Genomic DNA, 24434 nt, shown 5'->3' on the forward strand with positions numbered 1-24434 from the left:
CTGGCAACGAGTTTCACAGGCTGACTGTGCGCTATGTGAAGAAGTATTTCCTTATGTTTGTTTTAAACTTACTGCCTATTAATTTCATTAAGAAACCCCCTAGTCCTTGTGTTATGTGAAGGGGTAAATAATACCTCCTTAATTTGTTCCCTTCCAGAACATCCAAAAAGCTGTGGCAAAAGTCACCTTTCTCTCCTGCTATTCAGCCCACATCATTACCCTGCTTGGATCTCTTCACTTGCATCGGAAGAAGTGGGGTTTTTACCCATGAAAGTTTATGCCCAAATAAATCTGTTACTCTTTAAGGTGCTACCAGACTCTCCACTGTTTTTGTGGATACAGACTAACCTGGTACCCCATGATACTTCACTGGCTTCTACATTCTTATAATTGGCTTATTGTTATTATTTGTTTCCGGTGACGGCCACAGTGCGCTAAACACTGAAGAAACATAAAGGAAGGCACAGTTGCTGCCCCCACTACAAAGATTTTGCAATCTAAAAAGAGAGCCAGACAGACAAAAGCTAAGGGAAAGGGTAAAGACACACAAGCAAAATGTCCAAGGTGATGATTGGCTGTGTCTTGAGTTGCGTGGCTTTTTTTTGTTTCACAAACATATACTCTGTCTCTAGTTGCCTCTCAACCTTGTCCAGCAAGAAGGAGCTGGCAAGAAGGTGGAGACAGGAATCATATGCAGAACCATGTATGGAACAGGCTGTGGCTGCCAGACAGTACAGGTCTATGTGGGGCTTGTGGGGGAGCAGCAGTGGCTGGGCAGGGAGTCAGTGCAGAGGGGCCCAATGAGAGACACTAACTGAACCTGGCCTGGAAACCCACAAAATCCTATTTGCTTTGAATAGAAACTGGACTGGAGAGAGCACTCCAAGGGCTAGGTCTGAAGAGCCCTGACTCTTGACTGGACTGCCTCCAGGGCCCAAACACATAACATTATTGCTCACTTAGAATTGTAACTTTTTAAGCCTAGGCTTTGTGCCTATGATATTTGCAAGCTTACCCTTTCCTTCCAGCCAAGTAAAATACCCTTTCCCTTAGCTGTGTGTCTGAGTGGTTTTTGGGGCCTCCCTAGGGCTAGTGTGTACAAGGCCTTGTTCCTGAAACCCCTACAGTGCTTGCTTCCGAGTCTTGGTACACCTGGCATGCTACTGGCACTCTAGAGATTTGCTGTATTTGGGCACAAAGCAGCAGCAATAATTTAACAGTGATAGCTCACCAAATAAAGACATGTTAAACTAAAGAAAAGTTTAAAATAAGAAAAAACTAACTAGCAGGAAATATCTGAAACAGCAAAATTGATTACAATCTGCTCTGTGTGAAAAAATTACATGTCTCATATTATTTTGAGTTGTCACTACACACACACTCATAAGAACATAATAGAGGCCATACTAGACCAGACCAATGGTCCATCTAGTCCAGTATCCTGTCTTCCAACCGTGGTCAATGCCAGGTGCCTCAGAGGGAATGAACAGAACAGGTAATTATCAAGTGATCCATCGCCTGTTGCCCACTCCCAGCTCCTGGCAAACAGAAGCTTGGGCCACTTCAGAGCATGAATTTACATCCCTGCCCTTCCTGGCTAATAGCCATTGAGGGACCTATTTTCTATGAATGTATCTAGTCCTTTTTTTAACCCTGTTATAGTCTTGGCCTTCACAACATCCTCTGGCAAGGAGCTCCACAGGTTGTCTGTGAGTTGTGTGAAGAAATACTTCCTTGTTTGTTTTAAACATTCTGCCTATTAGTTCCATTTTATGACCCCTAGTTCTTGTATTTTGAGAAGGAGTAAATAACACTTATTCACTTTCTCCACATCCATCATGATTTTATAGACCTTGATCATATCCCCCCTTAGTCAACTCTTTTCCAAGCTAAAAAGTCCCAGTCTTATTAATCTCTCCTCATATGGAAGCTATTCCATACGCATAAAATAATTTTTGTTGCCCTTTTCTGTACCTTTTCACCAAACCAATGCCTGTGGTCCATTGAGTAAAAAACAATACAAGAAAAATGACAGTCTTACTAAGGGCCAAATCCTGCAAACATTTATTCATATAAATAGCCCTATCGAATGGGACTACATGAGTTACTCATGTACATACAGGGCTGGTGCAAAGATGTTTCACGCCCTAGGCAAAACTTCCACCTTGCGCCCTCCCCCGTCCCTGAGCCCTGCTGCTGCTCCCTGTCCCCCCTGCCCTGAGGTATCCCCTCCCAACAGCAGCTCCCCCTCTCCGCCCTGAAGCGCCCTCCCCACGGCAGCTCCCCACCCCCTCTCCGCCTTGAGGCACCCCCCCGTGCAGCAGCTGTTCACTCCAGCTTACTCCTGCTCCGCCTCCTCCCCGAGCACAATGTCGCTGCTTCACTTCTCCCACCTCCCAGGCTTGCAGCGCTTAAACTGATTGGCACCACAAGCCTGGGAGGCGGGAGAAATGAAGCAGCCACAGCACAAACAGTTATAACTACACATCATCTCATTGAATTAAATAATTCAGTGTAGTGCTATATTTTGTACAAACAATATTTTAGGAAGCTTGTTCTAATGTATTTGCTTGCATATAGGAGCAGTAAAGTGAGTTACAAGTGATTACAATAAAATACAATTATTGGACCTTGTAATATTTTCATGCTAGTGATTCTCATTTTCTCCCTTTATTTTGACTTGCTTTGTTAACTGGCTAAGCTGTTTTATAGGGCAAACACTTTTTATGGGTTATCATCTCCCATAATCTTAGCCAATCTTATTTTAGGTGTCACTTCAGTAACAGAAACAAGAAAAAAGAATGAGGAGTACTTGTGGCATCTTAGAGACTAACAAATTTATTTGAGCATAAGCTTTCATGGGCTAAAACTCACTTCATCGGGTGCATGCAGTGGAAAATACAGTAGGAAGATGTATATGCACAGAGGACATGGACAATGGGTGTTTCCATATTAACTATAACCAGAGTAATCAATTAAGGTGGGCTATTATCAGCAGGAGAAGAAAAACCTTTGTAGTGATAATCAGAATGGCCCATTTCCAACAGTTGACAAGAAGGTGTGAGTAACAGTAGGGGAAAAATTAGCATGAGGAAATAGGTTTTACTTTGTGTAATGACTCATCCATGCCCAGTCTTTATTCAAGCCTAATTTAATGGTGTCAAGTTAGCAAATTAATTCCAATTCTGCAGTTTCTCATTGGAGTCTGTTTTTGAAGGGTTTTTTTTTTGGAGTATTGTGATTCTTTTTGCTGATACATACTAACATGGCTACCACTCTGAAACCAGAAACAAGGAAGAAAATGCAATGTTTACTTACAGCATTGGTTAGGTCTAATAAAATTAATTTTCACTTTCAGAATTGTCGTTTAGATGAAGCTCAATCAGCAATATGCCATGGCTGATCTATTTACAGTTTCCTTGAGAATTTAAATGGAATTAAAAGCCAATGAGACATGTGCTCCTAAGTCACTTAAGCACTTAAGAATCACCCTTGTATCATTGCTCTATTATTTATGCAGAAAATATTATTTCTAATAAATATGAACTTCTGCATGTGACTTGTATCAGAATTCAAATCTTTAAAGGCTAGATTGCACCTGAAGGGGCAGCTCTGAGCAAGGGGTGTGTGAGTTGCAGCATCCCAGGTGTAGACATGGGAGTCGTGCTTTCAGAGACAACTCTCAGGCACAATTTTTTGCTTCCGTTTGCTCCAGGGAGAGATTGGAAGGAATTGTCACTGGTCTGTAGCAAATTATGTCCCCCACTCCTTATGTGAGTTCAGCTGTGCAGCTCAGCAAAAGTCATGGCTGTTCCCTTCCCCATCCGTCTTCTCTGACTGAGAATGTGCCTTTTTACTCCTTTATGCCTGGCCTCAATGTCCATGTTAGCCAAGGCAGGAGTTAAGGGTTGGGTTTTTTTTTGTCTTCTGTGTAGGTGTGTAGTACTAGTCACAATCTAGCCCAAAGTCACCACAGTTGAGTCTTCATTAGACAGATATCTATGATTCTCTTCAGGTATTCATCACTAATATATAAATATACACCTCATTTGACAACCAACCACAGCAGTGGTCTGATATTTAGCAGTCACACCCAGAGATTTCACAATCACTTAGAAGTGTCTCTGACCCCCACCTATGGGATAATGAAGATGTCTTTAAAAAAGGCTGCAGATTTCCTGGCCTAACATAATAAAGTGCTGTCAGGAGAATAACAGTACATTTTGTTCCAGTGTTGCTCACGTCACTCTCTTTGATTTATGTGTTTCTTCTTTTACTTGTAATATGTTTCATTGGATCTATGCGCAGAAATCAATATAGAAATTTAGCTGCTCTCACTCTGTCTTTCAGTGAGCTGCAGAGGAGCAATCTCAATGGAAATTGTATTGATCTCCAAAAACAGTAAAATACAGTAAAACAGCTAGAATACTGGCTCATTCACTAATTCCTTTGCTCTGAGTATCACATGCAGATTTGTTGGTAAGTAGACTAATGCAAAAGGTATATGGCTAAAAATTTTCATAAACGTGCATTTGTTTCCCCAAAAGAGGACCTTTTGTAAAAGAATTGCCAACATTTACTTTAATGCAAGTGTATCAATAATCTCCAAAAAATGCTTTTGCTATTGCTCCCATTTTGTATTTTATGTATGCAGAAAAACATATTTTAACAGCTTGGAGATGCTTTTCACCATCTGAATATCACTATATCTATAGTCAGGAGTGGACCAAAAACCTGCAAGGCTTATTAAAGACAACCATCCCATTAGTGTCAATGGTATTGCTGTCTGAGTAAAAAGAACTCGATTTGGTCATTAGTGAGAATGGGAAATAGTTTAATGGCTGGAAATATCACAGTCCTAGTACAATTAATTAAAACATCAAGGATGTACTAGACACATTGAGGAAATACTGAAATTATACCAGATCCAAGAACATATGTACTGCCACATACAGTCAGTAGTGAATAACGGGACACCTGAACCATAAGAATACACATACATCTATCTATACATATATAGGGGCCACCACCAGCTAAGTGTGCTGGAGCTCCTTTGTGAAGTTTTTGATTTAAAGAAATCTGCAGGATCAGCCAAATGATTTAACAGACCAATGCACCACTCCCAGTTTGAAGGCAGAGGAGGTGAGAGTCGGAGGTGAGGTCCCCCATATAAAAGACCAGCTGAGTGTTACAAGCGGGGAGGGAAGGGCAGGACTGGGGTGCTGCCTTGGGCTTGTCACAAGCGGAATGGACTGCACGGAACTGAGCGGACACTTGCACCCCAGGTCCCCTGAGGGGGCGGAGCCAGGCGAAAGGAGGGGCGGGTCCACAGGAGTCTGACTCCTCCCCCTGCACAAAGTAGAAGCGCTGCGGGCGGCTGCGATGCTTGGCAAAGCCCCCGGGTCGCACTGAGCGATCATCCCCGCACCCCGGGCGCAGCAAAGGCTCGCCCCAGTAGCAGCCCTGCCCGCGGGGCTAGGATTACCGCTTGGCGGAGAAGGCACCCGAGTGCAGCCCGGGCAGCTGCCGGAGTCCGTGTCCGGGCGTGGGGACCCCCAGTCCCAGGGCTGCGATGGAGCTCAGGGTGGTGCTGGCGCTGCTGCTGTGGCTGGGGACCCGGCCAGCACCAGGTAAGGGGCGCTGGGCTGGAGCAGCCGGTGCTCGCCGGGAGCTAATGCAGCGGCTCGGGACACCTCCCCTGGGGCGAGGGGCCAGTGGGGCGCAGATGCTGGGACACGAGGTTGAGAAGCCGCGACTGGAAATACCTGAGCCCCGGGGCAGCTCCTCTGACGGGGGCAGGGCGAGGGCCACCTCCACAGGCCCCCCGGGATGCGATGGGAGTTTTGTTTCTGCCCCCGAAGCGAGCAGGCTCGGAGGAGCCATTCTCCGGACACAGGGGCGGGGGCAGGGGAGAATAATCCTGCCCCTATTGAAGTCAATGGGAGTTTTGCTCTTGACTTCAGTAAGGCAAAGATTTCAGCCTCTGTCCATGGATTGTGTTTGCTGGTGGCCTGGGGACGATCCTCAGCTGGAGTGAATTGTGATAGGGAAGTCAAGGGAAGCTATCACCATTTACACCTCCAGTTGAGGATCTGCCCCAGAGCTATTTTTGTTGTTAAAGGTGTTAGCCTTGGCCATGCCCTCCTCCTTCCCCTGAGGTCTCCATAGGAAGGCTGTTCCTTATCACAGTTCAGGTGCTGCAAAGGGCAGGACATCTTGACTGGTCACTCCTCGCATGAGAGAGTAGGCAGGTACACAGGCTATTGCTTTCCAAGGAGAATTTGGAGAGACCACGAAGTCTGATTAGCATGTCGGGCGTTGGAGCCATAATTTCACCCCTGAATCTTTTCTAGAAAACATAGGAAGCGAGGGACAGTTCTGCCAAACTTTCCCGTGCCCAAAGCAAATCTTAATGAAAGAAAAGAAACAAGAGAGAGAGAAAAAGGAGTTTCCTTCTATCTGCGGAGAATTAATAATATGCTATGCAAGACACAACGCAACCAACCCCTGCCTCCACAGCCTCTGCAAGACTAATTCCAGTGGCTGGAAACATCCCCAGTTCATTATACCACTGGATGGGGAATAAGTGGTACAAAATCCTTTACATTCAGCATGATACCTTAGTTCTATCCTCTGTCCTATTAGTGGAGGTTACAGAAACTGAGAATAAGCCAAGTGAAAACAATCATATTGAGGCTAATATGTTAGCAGAAATTGCATCTTAAATATATAGGGATGAATTTTAAAATTAATTAAAATAATGCCTATGCTTGGAGCAAAAATAAACATTTTGACTATTATAATACAGATATTAATGTAATGTCAGACACTTGGATGTTTATCCAATAAATAATGCTATTTTATTGATCCTAGTGTTAGTACATCATGGGTTTTTAAAATGCATGCATAAGTTAATGCATTTTCTTTTGGAATAGCCTCCTTAGAGATATGCATACGAGCAATTGTATTTAATAGCATAATGTTCTACCTTGAAGAAAATAATCTAGACAGAGGTTGGTCACAGTTTGATTGAGACTGAATATCCTTGATTAAATGGAATTTATCTTTAGCTTAGTTTTTAGGTCTAACTAAGCAACACTTAATGAGGGAGAAAAAATCTCAGTTTTAGTACAGACCATATTCTGCTTTTATTTATCTGCACTCTAGTCTCGTTGAAGGCGTGGGAGCTATAGGCATGCAGATGGGAGCAGGATTTGGTCCAGGAAGATTTAATGCTGTTTACTTGATAGTTAGATTAGATAAGTCATGATTTGCAATGCCTATGATAGAGAGTAAGATGCATATCTTGATTTTGATTTGATTTCCCATCCTAATTAAAGTTTTTACATTAGTGGTGGCTTTCTAGAGTGAAGAGAAACAGAAATCAATTATCTGAAGCCTGCTGTCAATAAAGAATCTCCTTAGGAAGGGTTTGATAAAAATATAATGAAATCCTGAAAAATATTGAAGCCCCTAGCTCTAGGAGGACTTTACTGTCATTGATACCAGCTCTATTGCCATTCATCAGAGCTGTCTCTCTATATAACTCACTTGGGTCCTTCCCATACCTGGCATCTTGCTGCTTTATAACCACAGACTTGAATGGTATCAGAAGCATTGAAATAGGAAAGAAGGGAAATGAGAAAAGAAGGCTGTAGAAGAAATTCCTGTTCATAATGAAGAAATAATTCTTGCATTTTATAACATGTTCCTCTTATTAGACAGGCTTGTCTGCTAGGTATAGAAACATTTGTTTAATTTTAGTACTGAGAGATTGCACTATTCATGGCTGTTGTGATGGCTGGCAAACGTAACAGGCCTAATTCTTTACTACATTACGCCAATGTAACTTCACTAAAGATATTGCACTTACACTGGCATAAAACTGGTGCAACACAGTGGAGAATCAGACTCACTATCACATCCTCAGACTTTACAATTATTGTATTAGCTACATTTAGTTATGGAGACTAGTCTGTTTCTTCCAGACAGTTAAAAGATTAATGAAATGTGTTCTGGTACGCTAGTACCATCACTGTTCATTTTCTTGTGTAAGTTCACTCACTGACTCCTTTTACATCCATATTTGCATCAATTCTTCTGTTGTACAAGTGCTCTGCGTCATCTGGCCAAGGTAATGTTTCAGAACTTACTCAGATCTCTGTACTCATCCTTTACGGACACAGAACTCCCAAAGGGAGTGAGCATAGTAATAAATGCCGAAAACATCTCATTGTGTTCTTTGAAAATTTGCGCAGACTGCCTTACTGAACAGTTACGTCAGAACAAATATTGGAAATGATCTTGCAAGTGTGAACTGACATGAGTAGTCTCACTAAATGCAGTGGAACCAATCTCACAAGTAAAGTTTGATAGGAACAGGTTTTCTTAGGGTTTTAGGCAACAAAGGAAACACATTAGAAAATATGGTAAAGGAAAACAAGACTGGGTCAGATGACCTTGAGTTCATGATGCACTATGCAAAATAACTCTTAGCAGAATTCGTTAATCAGCAGCCTTGGCAAATTTATTATTCAATTTATTATAAGACCTTTCCCAAGGGAGTGAGATCATCAGATGAAGGTTCACTTTATTTCAATGTCCCATATCCTCTTGTTAGACCTTGAAGTTGGTAATGCAGAACAACAGGAACTCCACCCGAGCTTTATGAATTGCAGAGCTATTCTGCTAGCTCATGACCATCTGCCCATTCTTCCTGTTATGACAGAGCTCTTGAACTTCTACTGGGATGTGTGGAAAGCGGTAGAACAGTTTAACACATTAAGCAAATAGGTCAACTTAAAACATGCTACATACATATACATTCATAGAGTGCTTTTCTAATTGAATCTGATATGTTTTTGGCACATTAATTTATTGATTTTATTTTTGCAGGCTTGTTCATTTCTCCGGATCAACCAAGTCTTAGCATCCAAAAAGATATTCTTACAATAACTGCAAATGATACTCTTAATATTACTTGCAGGTAAGGGCAACTTTGGCTTGCGTTATGATGAAGAGAATGATTTATTATTTTAATTTGGATATAGAGGTGGACCCTTCCTTCTACTCCCTCTTTCCTTGTTCCCCCATCCCCCTCTCCACTGCAGGCCTTGGGATGATTATTAGAGGGTTACATCATGAGGGGATTAAAGAACAAAACAAAAGCTATTGGCTAATCAGGGGATGTTCTCAAAAGTCTAGTGTGTCAGGTGTGTTAAGCTAGTCTCTGGGTAGCCCTAGCTACTCTCCTGTGTGGGAAAGATGGGGTGCAAACAGCTGGGATTGGGGAGAGTACTCTGGAACATAGTGGAGTTTGCTAGGGGTTAAGCAGAGCCCTTGTCACCTCAATTACTCCTTTTTTTGAGTCTTTGTGTGGCTTAGATTCATCACCTCTTAATATGCAAATGAAGAAACTTTCTTGAAGCTGTGTGGAATTGAGCATCTTACACTCATTTATCGGATTTAGCATGTTTCTTAATGTTAAATAATTAAGTTTGTCTAATAGCTATTTGTCCTGAAGCTAAAATGGACCATTCAAGAATGAGTAGGACTGAGTTTTCCTGGCATGGTGATAGCAAGCCCCATTTGCCCTAATACATCTCCCTCCTTTGTTTTGCTAGTGGTCAAAGAGCTTTGGAGTGGCTGTTGCCTAATAATCAGAGCAGTTCTGAGAAACATGTTGCAGTGACGGACTGCAGGGATGTCCCCTATTGTAAGATGCTCACTCTTACAAAAGTAATAGGGAATGACACTGGGGACTACAAGTGCTTTTACAGGGACACCCAGGCAACTACAAGCATTTATGTCTATGTGCAAGGTAGGTGGTTACAAGATTCTTATGGGATTCCTACCTATCAATACGATTAAAAAGAAAAACAATGGTGCAACAGGCATTTCAAAAAGCTTTGTTCTGAAGTAATGTTCATTGGATTACCCACAGAAAAGCCTTTTTGGCAAAGCATATGCCTCAAGATCAACAGTTGTAAGCTGGAGACTGTCAGCTTAAGAAGAAAGCAATTACCAGTCCACTTTTCCTCAAGGTTTTAAGGAAAACAAGAATATAAATATACATCCATTCTATAGGTGCCAGATCCTGCAGTCTCTCCTTTCATTGAACTCCCACTGAAGTTTATGGCCATTCTATATAGTAAATAACTGCAGAAACTGTCCCTTAAAGTGCCGATAAGTGGTTAAAGTAGATTGAAACAGGAGAGGGAACTCTCATCATAACAGTCAAGGAAGTGGGGGAGATCAGGCTTCTTTCATGAGACTTCTAGCATTTCCCATTTGATCAAGCTACAAAGTTTACATAGCAGAATGGCATCTCAAGGTTTTTCAATACGTCCATTTCCAGCCAAAATGTGGAAACACATTTTGTGTGCAAAAATATATACAAAAAGCCAGCCAAATGTATTTGGCTCTCAAAAAACAACTTTTTCTCAGTTTGTATTTTACATTATCCTTATTAGTTCTATGCAGATCGTGTCACAGAGATACATTTGCCTACACTATATAAATTTGTGTAGGTGAAACAGTAAACAGAACAATGCAACAGCAGAAACTTAGCATATATTTTAGTTGTGATGGTAGAAACATTTTTCTATAGTAAACTGTGAGATCTTTGATGACATCTTTTCTTCTTAGTGGCAGCTTTTGGAGATATTTTTCAGGTATGGTACAAACGATCACCTTAAGTTGTAAGTGAGGCATCTGCATCACATAAAAGATTACTTCATGCTGAGCTTGTCCTCCTGTCTTTCAGCTTCCAAATGTTTACGTGCCTGCAGCCCTTCCTCCTGTCCTGCTGACCAGGCTGACTTTACAATTAAAATGGGGACCAATTTCCTGATATTGAAATTCTTGGCCTTGTGAAATTGACATTCTGTATGCAAATTTTTGTGTGGAATGACTACATGTCAATATGCTACTTACCATAAATAGAAAAGTCCCTGTTCCCATAATTAATAAAATCTATATGTGCAGCAAGTAGCCTAATTTACTTCTCCAGATCCTAGCCCACACATCAATACTGAGATCTGATCTGTTTGCATGCAGAACTACTGTAGACTTCAGTAGGAGTTTCACACATGCGAGGGTTATAGGGTATTTGTATATAGCACTCACATTTGTATTATCTAACAGGACAATGTTCAGATCAAGTCTGAAATTTGGTCTGCCTTACAGCTGTTGAACTCTGATGGGGAAATCCAGATAGACTTCAAGAACTAAGTTTTCAAAACTCATGCTTTCAGTTGTGCCCATATAAAATGCATGTGGATGCAACTGCAAAGCCTTTGGTTATGCATGCAGTTTAGATAGCTGCACACACAGAATGGCATTAGACTAAGGCCCTGACTATTTTCACTGTTGATTATCTGACATCAATTATCTGTGCACCCCTGCATGCACAGGTTTGTTACTAAATTTATGATCAGAATTTTGAGAAGTTGGTCGATAATATATAGGTTTGTTTATAAAGCCGCTTATTTATTGTTGAGAATTTAAAAAAGAATAGCCATTATTTTATTTTATTATTATTTGATTGGACTCTTACAGTTGGTATGGGTACTTCCACCTTTTCATGTTGTCTGTATGTATAAATATCTTCTGTCTGTGTGTTCCACTCTATGCATCCGAAGAAGTGGGCTGTAGCCCACGAAAGCTTATGCTGGAATACATTTGTTAGTCTCTAAGGTGCCACAAGTACTCCTGTTCTTTTTGCATTATTTTAGGGGTTGTGAAGCACTTAGCTGCTGATAACTAATATTGGAATCCATTCCTATAGTCCTTACACAGGCGGAAGTCACACTGACTTAAATTGGAGTTTTGACTGAGTAAAGACACGCAGGGTCAGGCACCCAGAATTATGTTGACTCCATTAATGTGTATTTGGGCATGATGGTACTGTAAAAAGAGGAGGAGTTAAACTTAATAGTGATGTCAATTTCATCTCCATTCACATACAAGAAAATACAAATGTTTGCCAAATAGAAAAGGACTACATAGATAGGAAAGGAAAGAAAAATAAGAAGGGAAAAACTTTCAAATGAAGAGATTATAACAAATGCAAATCAAATATTCTTTTAGATTACAGATCTCCATTTGTGACTTCAGTTAGTGACCAACTTGATGTTATATACATTACTGGGAACAAAACAGTGGTGATTCCATGTCTTGGATCCATATCAAATCTCAATGTATCACTTTATGCGGTAAGAAAAAAGTCAAATATTTCATTACTTGTCTCTAGAATTAGCTTGATGTCAATTTACATAAATACGGTGGATTAAAATAGATATCTTAAAAGGAGCTTCTTATCTTTGGAAATTATGAAACTTACGAACAGAATGGGAATGCTATAACTATACTAACAAATGACACTTCAACTTCTTGTGTAAAGATCTGTTGACTGGAATGAGAATGTGGCCTGAGTCAGAATGGCAAGTCTGGATCCAGAATGCTGTAATAAATAGTAGACTTACAATATGAATTTGTTTAGTTTTGGAATTATACTGAGTGTTTTATTGATCTTTTAACAGAGGTATCCAGAAAAGTTATTTGTTCCTGATGGTAAATCAATCTCATGGGATAATAAAAAAGGCTTCACTATACCCAGTAACCTGATCAGTTATGCGGGCATGGTCTTCTGTGAAGCTAAAATAGATGATGAAAGTTACCAGTCTGTGATGTACATAGTTGTGGTTGTAGGTAAGCCAAAGATTACTCTCCATGGTCATTGTTTTAGGCAGTGCTATTTTGCTTGATGCAACATATTGAGCAGTTACATTTGATTGGACTGTAGATCAGGAATACTGAAAATACAATTAACATAAAATGCATGTTCTAATATGTATTCCTTTGGAAAAAAACAACACCTGAATTTAAAGGGAAAATGTTATTGTGTTCTGTTTCGGGTGGATCACTGGCATCTGTGCTTGGGATTTTACCTGCTCTTCCTTGATGCTGCTTTTTTCAGTCATGCACGGTTTTATTTTTCCTAAACTTCCGCTCTTTTGTAAGAATGTCAGCATAGAGTGAACAGGCACCCCAAAGTATCACTAGCAGCTCAGGAAAGAAGAAAGGGTTCTAGCTTGCTATGAAGAGAAACAGGGGAGCACGTCACACTAGAAATGCAAAACCTGGCCTGATCCCAAGAAATTCTTGTTTCCCTGCACACTAATATCCTGGGCCTAACTGGGTGAATATGGCTCTGACACATTGAAGTTACCTGCTCCTCCAGGGCAACATGAGGGCTCCTCTTAGGCCCCTACCCATGCTGAGACTGCAATGACCTCCTCCTGGACTGTTGAGCACACTCCCAGCTCCAGAGTTGGAAGAGGCCAATCCCCCACCTCCTGAGCCTCATTGTGACACTGAGGCTTTGGTGAGGTAGGATCAGCACATTCTCGTCTAGACTCAGAGCTTCCTAAAGAGAGGAAGAGAAAAATAGGGAGTATCTCACCACCCCATCTCCCGTTAGGGGCAGCAATTTCCCCACAATTCATCATCCTCTGTCTGATTTTGAGTCATTTGGGATTTCTGGATATGTTTTGTCATATTTTACATTTTTTATTACAAGTTTTATTCCTTGGACAGTTTTGCTAAAGCCAAATTATTGGTGGTGGTAAAGTTCCAAGCACATCACCTGACGCCCACTTTTGGTCTATCATAATATTTGGGGAGTGGGATTTGTTTCCATGCTATTGTGAATTTTGTGGTTCACCACTGAGGTTCTCCTCTGAATGTTCTCTAACATTGCAAGGGGCCAAGAAACCCTTCCATAAGAGTTGAGGATGCTTAGCAACTCCCAGGATCTGGTCCAAACATCTCTCTCTGACTCCAGATTAGAAGTACTGATATCTCACCATGTCAGCTTCTTTTATCTTATTGTGTCTGACCATGAGGGAGCTTCTGGCAAATGGCCTCACAGTTGTCCACTCACTCTGCATGTGCTAAAATCTGAAAGTAGACTGTACTTGCCCGAGCTCCATTGTATGTCAGTACAACTTTTGGGCACCCTTACCCTTTTCATCTCCACTTTTTGAAATTGGATGTATGCCCATCTCCGCACTGCACTTAAGCTTCTGGGATTTCTGCTGTGTGGGTGTAACTCTTAAGGGAGAGAGTAAATGCCATTGGGAAAGCAGCATCCTTACATCATTCAGCAGAATGTTTTTTCAAACTCTGTTCCTTTTGCTTCTTCCAGGATATAGAATTTATGACTTAACTATGAACCCTCATCACCAAATAGAGCTGGCAGCAGGGGAAAAACTAGTTCTAAATTGTACTGTGAGGACGGAGCCAAATGTTGGAATTGATTTCAAATGGGACTACCCTTCTGTTAAGGTAAAACAATCATTTCCTAATACCGTGCCCTAGAGCCATGAAAGAAGCTCTTGCTAGAAATACAAAAGGATGCTCCTGTGTTTTAGCTTCCATGGTTATTTTAGCTTCCAAAGAGTTGGGGCGTGGGGGCTTGCCCTGCTCTGCCTGCCCAGCGCTACTGCTGGGGAATGGGGTGGAGGGTGAGGGCTTCTCCTGCTCCCAGGAAGGAGTTCCAGGTAGAATGGGTCAGGGTATAGGGGTGTCCATTTTTCCAGGGGTCCCCAATTGGCCGGGGCCCCTGGGCACAGTCCCCATTAGCCCAGTGGCTAATCTGCCACTGGTATGGAGGATTGGGGGAAGAGTTGGAATGAACTGCTTCTTAGAGCTTTTACTCTGTTACAGGGAAAACATGCTACAGTCAGAGACTTAAAAACATCATCAGGGAATGAGCCGAAAAAGTTCGTAAGCACTCTTACCATAGACCACGTGACCTTAAATGATAGAGGCCGATACAACTGCACAGCATTCAGTGGCCTTATGACTAAGAAAAACAGCACGTATGTCATTGTCCATGGTATGGAATTCTCTGATTTAATTCTGGATATTTATAGGTGGGGATTGTTGGGATGGAAAATGCATAAGTTGAAAGCAATTAGCTGCACAGTATGTCAATCAAAACATTTTCATATAAACAGCCTGCTTTAAACTGTCAGCCACAGTGTTTCCGTTGCTTCTAGTTGTTTTTAGTAGAATTGTTATAGCTCAAGGTTTTTCTGTTTTAATGTTAAAGGGTTTTCTCTTAGGACCTTATATGTGATTATCACTGAAAACTGTTACGTTGTCTAGAAAAAGTGACATTAAAACTCAGAGTGGCTGGCGGTCCCTCTATTTAATCTCTCCCTATGTGGTACTGTAATGTTGAAACTGTATATTTCGGGTCAGACTCTGCCACTCTTCCTCATACTGAATAGTACCTGATTCCACAGGTAGTTCCATTGTGGCTACCTGCAGAGAAAGGTGTTACTTGCATGAGTAAGGGTGGCAGAATCCAGCCCTGAGGTTTTTGCATTCTGAAAATTGAATTCAGCTTTACTTTTGGTCATAAGGAAATGACTCAGAGGAAATGACTCTGGCCAAATCGTATCCTTCCTCAGTCCTCAATCAAGCAAAACTCCATTGGCTACAAAAAGCTGATTTTTTTTTTGAATGAATGAGAAAGAATTGCAGGACTTGGTCCAATATTAACTAGTGCAGCAGCACTGCTAGTTATGGATGTACTGTTGGTCTTACACAGGAGCACTAAGGCTGACTTGAAGTTGTGACTAAGTCTGATTTTCAGCATCAGCATTATGATTTTTTCTGTTCAAACTGACCATAGTCCATTCTTCTGCCAGGACAAGAAACAGTTCCCCCTTCTCTGTCAGAGCTATATCAGATATTAAACGGATACTCTATTTGATCTTAGCCAAAAGGCCAATCGTGCTGTTGGGCTGATTACAATTTTACTTTCTGTGGTTGCAGAAAAGTAGTGTAAATCCTTTCAGAGTTGTGGGATTTTTGGGGTTGCAGAACTTCAGATAGATAGCTTCAGTCTCTGCCCAATTATGTAATTGTATCATGTGCAGTTTTGAATACTGTTATGTGCTGAAATGGAAAATTTGAGCCCTTTTTGTCTGACTGTGTAAGTGGAAACCTTGGAGAGCTTTAAATGCGATATTGTGTTACTCAACACATACTTTACAGCACTTGGTTTGCATTGCTTCTTTTGTTACATGGCAACAGCGGCTAGGGCGGACAGAGCATTGGGACTGAGAGTTGAGGTGTGGAGCTGAGAGCAAACTCTTGCATCTAATGCAGTCGAGAGTCCCCTGGTCATGGAATTAGTCCACTTTTCTGTGCAAGGGACGAAGGAGAAGACATGGTCAAAGGAGAGGGGCTACCTGCCTTGGGTGGCACAGAGCATCCCTACGGATGTGACATGGGCCAGAGGCAGGTTGGGGCTGGAGGATCCACTGCTATGTATGTTGTCCTGTCCTGTCCTGTCCTTCCCACACAGGCGTACTCCATTGCTTCACTGCCTCAGAACCGCTCTGAAGCCTGTGGAGGATTCCCTCCTCCCCTTTGCCCTAGTGGATCTCCCTAGTGCTCAACCCCAGTAGATATGCTAGGCCCTGGACTAAGGATTTACCTTATGGATTGTAATACTGCAAGTGCCTGTGCTGGTACATGGACCACTTTGTCATTTGCATCTGCTGCCTTTCATCTCCAATTAAGCACTAAACCAAATGGGAGACAGTTTACATTTCTGGCAATATGGAAAGGCAATGTTTTGTTTCAAGCCCATCAATTAATTTCTTGCAGAAAAACCTTTTATCCTTTTGGACAGAATGGGGTCTGTGGTGGAGACAAGGGTAGGAGACCAAGTCAAAATCCCTGTGAGATTTACAGGCTATCCTCCACCAGAAGCAAAATGGTAAGAGTCAGAATGTGATGCCTTTAAAACAGATTGTGGTATTATATGTCAAGCTGGCTCTCTAAAGTATTCAAGTTACCATGTATTTTCTTTAGGTATAAAAATGGAAAAGCCATCAGCACAAATCACACCATTAAACTTGGTTACACATTAACAATTACTGAGGCAAATGAAAAGGATGCTGGGAATTACACTATTGTGCTTACAAACCCCGTTAACAAGGAGCAGCAGAGACACACATTTAACCTGATTGTGAATGGTAAGTGAGATATAAACAGTGCCTTTTCCTCTTTTGTTGTATATGTGTGTGTATAGAGTACTAACTCTTCCTTGACAGAAAGAGCTGATAGGAGTCCTGTCTCTTAGAGCCCTATGCTCCCCTTGATCTGTGTACTATCCAGATTTAAATTTGGCAAAAGAAGAATAAGGAGGTGATTCAAAACCACCACATCAGGGAGATGCAGGAAAGAAGTCTCTTCTCAAACCTTGCCCGGATGTTGCTTCAACCATCCACTGAATCTGTCTCCAGCTGGATCCTCATGCTGTATTTTACAACTCAGGAGGTTTCAGGTTTTCCTTGTTGTTGGATAAAAGGATTTTTGTTTTCTATTTTCTGTGTATTATTTCTTTGCCTCTGTGTCTTGCTCTTTTCCTGTCCTCTGTGCTCTCTCCTGCTGCTTTTGTATCATGAATCTTCCCTGCCATCGTCATCTGCCTTGCCCATCCTTCCTGCCACTGTCAGCTTTGTTTTGGCCTCCCCTCCTCCATCCCCCGCCATTCCCCTCTGCCCGGCACCCCTCCTCCACGTTGCTTCTCAGGAAACATACTTGTCTAGATGCTTCCAAAATAGTAGGTCTTCAAAAGAACAGCTTTGCTAAGTACAGTGCAGTTTAGGTGGGGGCACAGTGGGAAATGGAGGCCAGTCACCTAATGCTGGAAGTAATATAAATTTCTTGGCTGGGGATGGTGATGGAAGGAAAGGGCTGTCTGAAGGGTAATTTGTAAGGGGTAGTTGTAAGTAAGCAACGGAAGGATTGCTGAACATTCGGCTTGTATTGAAGCTACTCCGTGAAGTCAGCGCACTTCTTCCTTGATTCTTTTGCTCCCTGCTGAGGTCAGTGGGAATTGTGCAGGACCGGCGCTAGGGGTTTTAGCGCCCTAGGCGTACGGCAATTTCGCCGCCCCGCAGCCTAGTCCCGCGGCTCCGGTGGAGGTGCCGCAGTTGTGCCTGTGAAGGGTCCCCTGGTCCGCGGCTCCGGTGGAGCTGCCGCAGTGGTGCCTGCGGGAGGTCCATCGGAGCCGCGGGAGCAGCCCACAGTCCGCAGGCACGACTGCGGCAGCTCCCCCAGAGCAGCGGACCAGCAGACCCTCCGCAGGCACGACTGCGGCAGCTACACCGGAGCCACCTGCTGCCCCCTGCAGCAAAATGCCGCCCACCAATAATCCTGGCACCCTAGGTGATTGCCTAGGCCGCCTAAATGGAAGCGCCGGCCCTGGAGTTGTGGGAACTCAGCACCATGCGGGAGACTCAGAATCACACAGGCTCAGATCCTGGAAGGAGTATGGGAGTCACAGTGAGAGAGAAGCCCCCATGAAAGAGACTTTGTACATTTCAGAACAAACTGTGTTCTTGTTAGCAAGAGACAATGGCACAAGGCAAAGAATGTTGCTCCTTTATGATGGTCTGTGCATGTAACATGCAGGTTTTTCCTACAGTTCCACCTCAGATTGGGGAGAATGCTTTGCTGGCTCCTGTTGATTCCTACAAGTATGCAACTACTCAAGTCCTAACCTGCACAGTCTATGCCATTCCAGCCCCAGTCAATATCCAGTGGTACTGGCAGTTAGAGGAACAGTGTACTTTCCGCCCTAAGTAAGTACATGATTTGTCAGTTAATCTGCACCACTTCAGTTCTGTAACTAGTCACAGATTTTTTTTAAAGTGCTATAGGCTCTTTACAAAAATATAAAAATGCACAAAATCAAACACTAAGCAGCCAAGCCCCTGGGTAGCACTTTGATAGTGCAAAAGGTTATAAATCCAATTTAATTTGGAGATTCCTCAATGTAAGGGGACTCCCTGGGTGGTGTTGAGTCAGTTTAGTGGCTTTATACCACCCCTCTTGCAGCCCTGCACAGGTGGTGTGATCAAGGGAAAGGGGGAATGGCTGGAGCCATTTCAGTGCTTTGATTATCTCCCCCTCTCCCCCTGCACTGAAACAGCCCCTCTGGGCCATTGGCAGCTGGGCATGGGTTAGAGCAGCTCTAAGGCTGCTCTAACTTCTGCTAGGGTCATCTCTGGGATTGGCGAGCTACAGATGTGGCATAAAGCCACCTTTCCTTGCACTGATGTGACTCAGCCAGACTGGAGAATGAGAGGCATTTTGTACCCTGATTTTTGTCAGGTGTAAATGACTAAATGAGGTGCCAGCCACAGAACCACGCTCAGTAACTGTTGCTGCTGGACAATGTTTGCAGACAAAGTTCCCATTTTGCTTCCATTTAAGTCAAGCTCTTATGTATTATAGCAAATAGGCCCAAACTGCCCTCACGTTGTCAAACATAGTCAAAATGAGCTAGATGTAGGTGGCATTACATGGAGACCACCAGACCTGGAGTCTGGTGGGCTGTTGCATGGAGTGAATTCCCCAGGCCAGGGCTAACCACAGATGAAACTCTACCACTGTTGTTTCTTGTATTTGATGTTTTTTGGCTAGCATCTTGCCTCGCTGGATTCCAAACACGTCTGTGGGCCCTGTCAGTCAAACCTTGTTGGGCAGCAGCAAGTACAAACACACAACACCACACACAGGAAATTTGCTGTTTATGCGACTTGCAGTTCTCCGTGGGTTGTTTTTTTTTTTACACCAATCAGCTGCTGAATACGATGCTGCTTGTTATCTATGTAAAAGCGTATCTCAAAGGAACTGCACTGATTGATGGTAGCCAATGATAGAGAGAGCTCCTGACCAAGATACATGCAGCTTCCCTTATCTGGGCCTAGCACAAGGCCAGACTTCCTTTTTTTAAAAAAAAAAAGCATTCTGCTTTCCTGTTGTTTATAAAATGACTTCCACTAGCTTCTTTTGGTGCCTGGTCACTTCCTACACAAGAGCCACTGTCTTAAAGAAATTCTTTTATGGAGTCCAGTGATTTCTATGTCTCTCTGTCTTCTTTTGAATGAAATTAACTTGAATTGTCAATTTATGACTGGAGGTTTGTTCCCAAAATAGCTGCTTCCCTCCAAGTATCCTGACTGGGCTGACTTACGCAGATTAATTAGGCTATTTACCTCTAGGCCTGGGAATTCCTAGTTTTATAAAGGACAAAGGTCTTGGAAGGTTGTATGTACAATTACACAGAAAAGTTTTCAGGAACATTTCTCAGTTTTATAACATGGCCATTGTTCCATCTCTGATATTTTTTTCTAAACTGAACAAAAATGGTCTCTTGAAGGTTGAGATTTTCCATACCTAAAATGTATCTCTCTGTCTACTTCTCAGTCAAGTTGGTTTGGGAATCAATCCTTATGCATGTAAGAAATGGAAAGACATCACGGACAGAAAGGGCGGAAATCGGATTGAAAGAATTAAAAATCAGTTTGTTGCTATTGCTGGGAAAATGAAGGTGAGCTAATGTTCCTTTGTCTTAGTTAGGAATGACCCGTTTTTGAGAGTTCCGTTCAGTATTTCATGTATTTGTGAATATTATATCAACTGTGTTTAACTGTAATAGAGAAAGTCCTGGAGTTTAATTAGCAGAAAAAAATGTGGGAACCTACTGCTAATTTTAGTATAACACAGTTTAAAAATACATATATAGAAATCTACATATAGTTGGCTGTTAAAAGGAGGGAGAGAGAAAAAAATGTCTTCTTAACCACTGAGGACAGGACAAGAAGCAATGGGCTTAAATTGCAGCAAGGGAGGTTTAGGTTGGACATTAGGAAAAACTTTAATATCACATCAACCTCCAGTATGACCTGGGTACCAGAAACACCCTTGATTTGTATTGTGCAGGAATTTACAGTGGCAAGGCACTCATCTCTTTTATGGTTTGACTCATTTAAGCCCCTTGGCACTAATGTGGTATGAAATTGCTTGGTTTGTTCTCTTGTAGACTGTCAGCACCCTTGTGATTCAAGCAGCAAACGTGTCAGCTTTGTACAGATGCGTGGCTACTAACAAAGCTGGAGTGGGTGAGAGGGTTATCTCCTTTCATGTTACCAGTAAGTATAACTTGTTGATTGCATAGCTGTGGTAAATTAATCTCATTCCCTCTGCTTCTCTAGTGTTACCAGCTTCAACACATCATTTGTCTGACTCAAACTCCTCATGATGACCCATCTCTGTTATGCCTACTAAATACGGTCCTTATTCAGCATTGAAACAAATTTCTAACTTTAAGCATGACAAGGTGGGTGAGGTAATATCTTTTGGTGGCTCAACTTCTCTTGGTGAGAGAGAGACAAGCTTTTGTGCTTACACAGAGCTCAAAAGCGTGTCTCTTTCACCAACAGAAGTTGATCCCATAAAATATATTACCTCATATAACTTATCTCTGGCCTCGTCTACACTACGTGTTTAAACTGATTTTAGCAGCATTAAACCGATTTAACGCTGCACCCGTCCACACAACGAGGCCCTTTATATTGATATAAAGGGCTCTTTAAACCAGTTTCTGTAGTCCTCCCCGATGAGAGGAGTAGTGCTGAAATCGGAATTACCATATCAGATTAGGGTTAGTGTGGCCGCAAATCGACGGTATTGGCCTCCGTCGTATCCCACAGTGCACCATTGTGACCGCTCTGGAAAGCAATCTGAACTTGGATGCAGTGGCCAGGTAGACAGAAAAAAGCCCCGCGAACTTTTGAATTTCATTTCCTGTTTGCCCAGTGTGGAGCTCCGATCAGCGCGGGTGGCAGTGCAGTCCCAAATCCAAAAAGAGCTCCAGCATGGACCGTGCGGGAGATACTGGATCTGACTGCTGTATGGGGAGACAAATCTGTTCTATCAGCGCTCCGTTACAGAAGACGAAATGCCAAAGCATTTGAAAAAAATCTCCAGGCTATGATACAGAGTCCACAGCACAGTGCTGCATGACAAGCGTAACAGAAAGCTAAAGAATCAAATGGACACTCATGGAGGGAGGGAGGGGGTACTGAGGACTCCAGCTATCCCACAGTCCCCAGCAGTCTCCGAAAAGTATTTGCATTCTTGGCTGAGCTCCCAATGCCTGTAGGGTCAAATGCATTGTCCGGGGTGGTTCATGGTATAGCTCGTTTATTTACACACACACACACACACACACACACACACACACACACACACACACACACACACACACACACACACACACACACACACACACCCGTGAAAGAAAAGGGAAAAATTGTTTCTTGACTTTTTCCAATGTCACCCTATGTCTACTGCATGCTGCTGGTAGACGCGATGCAGCGGCAGTGAACAGCAGTATCCTCTCCCTTCCCCTCCCTGGTGGCAGATGGTACAGTACAAAAGGACTGATAGCCGTCCTTGTCATCATCCCGTGAGTGCTCCTGGCTGGCCTCAGGTGAGGTCGGCCGGGGGAATCTGGGTAAAAATAGGAATGACTCCCAGTCTTTCCCAGTAGATGGTACAGAATGGCTGGTAACCATCTTCATCATAGCAACTGGGAGCTGAGATCCATCAGCCCCTTCCCTTTCATGTGTAAAGAAAAGATTCTGTACTGCCTGGACTATTATAGCAGTGGGATGCTGGGCTCCTCTCCCCCCCACCGTTTAATGTCCTGCCTGGACTATTATAGCAGCTGGAGGCTGCCTCCCCCTCATTTTATCTCACTAACAAGTCAGTGTTTCTTATTCCTGCATTCTTTATTACTTCATCACACAAATGGGGGGACACTGCAACGGTAGCCCAGGATGGTTGGGGGAGCAGGGAAGCAACGAGTGGGGTTGTTGCAGGGGCACCCCCTAGAATGGCATGTAGCTCATCATTTCTGCGGGATCTGACACGGACCGGCTGTGCTCTCTGGTTCTCTGGTACACTGGTTCTCTAGTACACTTGCCCCATATTCTAGGCAGGACTGACTCTATTTTTAGATACAACATAAAGGAGAGAATGACCTGGGGAGTCATTCCCATTTTTGTCTTTGCGCCCCCGGCCGACCTCAGCCAGGGGCACTCATGACAGCAGCAGACAATACAGAATGACTGATAACCGTCATCTCATCTCCAATTTACAATGGCATGGCAGACGGTACAGGACAACTGATAACCGTCTCTGCTATCTTGCAAAGGCAAATGAATGCTGCTGTGTAGCGCTGCAGTACTGTGTCTGTTAGCAACATCCAGTAGACATACGGTGACAGTAAAAAAAAGCTGAATGGGCTCCATGATTGCCGTGCTATGGTGTCTCTCAGGGCAATCCAGGGAAAAAGGGCGCGAAATGATTGTCTGCCGTTGCTTTCACGGAGGAAGGAATGAATGACGACATTTACCCAGAATCACCCGCGACACTGTTTTTGCACCATCATGCGCTGGGGTCTCAACCCAGAATTCCAATGGGCGGGGGAAACTACGGGAACTATGGGATAGCTACGGGATAGCTACCCACAGTGCAACGCTCCAGAAATTGACGCTAGCCTCGGACCATGGACGCACACCACCGAATTAATGCGCTTAGTGTGGCCCCGTGCACTCGACTTTATACAATCTGTTTTACAAAACCGGTTTATGTAAAATCGGAATAATCCTGTAGTGTAGACATACCCTCTCTCATATCCTGGGACCAGCATGGCTACAACAACACTGCAAATAACTGTAAGTATATGAGCAGTTCCATTAAAGTCAATGGAATTACAGTAGTGTGAAAACTGGTATAAAGTGAGATCCAGATCAGGATCTTTGGTTGCAATGTTGGTTAGGCATTTACAGCTATGAAGACCTACAAACGAGAAAAATTAAATAGTGTTATGAAATTAACAGAATCCATACAATCAGTTGCACACATACAAAATGAAAAATGACTGCCTAGGACGGAGTGCTGCGGAAAGGTATCTGGGGGTCATAGTGGATCACAAGCTAAATATGAGCCAACAGTGTAACAGCGTTGCAAAAAAAGCAGACATCATTCTGGGATGTATTAGCAGGAGTATTGTAAGCAAGACAGGAGAAGTAATTCTTCTGCTCTACTCCATGCTGATTAGGCCTCAACTGGTGTATTGTGTCCAGTTCTGGGCACACATTTCAAGAAAGATGTGGACAAATTGGAGAGAGTCCAGAGAAGAGCAACACAAATGATTAAAGGTCTATAAAACATGACCTGTGAGAGAAGATTGAAAAAATTGGGTAATTTTAGTCTGGAGAAGAGAAGACTGAGAGGAGACATGATAACGGTTTTCAAGTACATAAAAGGCTGTTACAAAGAGGAGAGAGAAAAAATGTTCTTCTTAACCTGTGAGGATAGAACAAGAAGCAATGGGCTTAAATTGCAGCAAGGTAGGTTTAGGTTGGACATTAGGAAAAACCTCCTAACTGTCAGAGTGGTTAAGCACTGGAATAAACTGCCTAGGAAGGTTGTGGAATCTCCATCATTGGGGATTTTTAAGAGCAGGTTGAACAAACACCTGTCAG

The 24434-nt window shown here is 42.9% G+C and overlaps 1 protein-coding gene across 1 annotated transcript in view; it reads left to right on the plus strand.

Annotated features, from left to right (window-relative positions):
- Positions 1-5404: 5404 nt before the first annotated feature.
- KDR (kinase insert domain receptor) overlaps positions 5405-24434 on the plus strand; it is a 43295-nt gene continuing 24265 nt past the window's right edge. The window contains 12 exon segments of the mRNA XM_050947362.1: positions 5405-5630; positions 8896-8986; positions 9624-9820; positions 12091-12215; positions 12543-12711; positions 14210-14349; positions 14731-14902; positions 16690-16801; positions 16897-17060; positions 18518-18674; positions 20305-20428; positions 20921-21029. Coding sequence (XP_050803319.1) covers positions 5573-5630; positions 8896-8986; positions 9624-9820; positions 12091-12215; positions 12543-12711; positions 14210-14349; positions 14731-14902; positions 16690-16801; positions 16897-17060; positions 18518-18674; positions 20305-20428; positions 20921-21029 — 1618 coding nt within the window. The 5' untranslated portion in view covers positions 5405-5572.

The sequence above is a fragment of the Gopherus flavomarginatus genome, chromosome 3, assembly GCF_025201925.1.
Source record: "Gopherus flavomarginatus isolate rGopFla2 chromosome 3, rGopFla2.mat.asm, whole genome shotgun sequence".
Lineage (NCBI taxonomy): Eukaryota > Metazoa > Chordata > Testudines > Testudinidae > Gopherus > Gopherus flavomarginatus.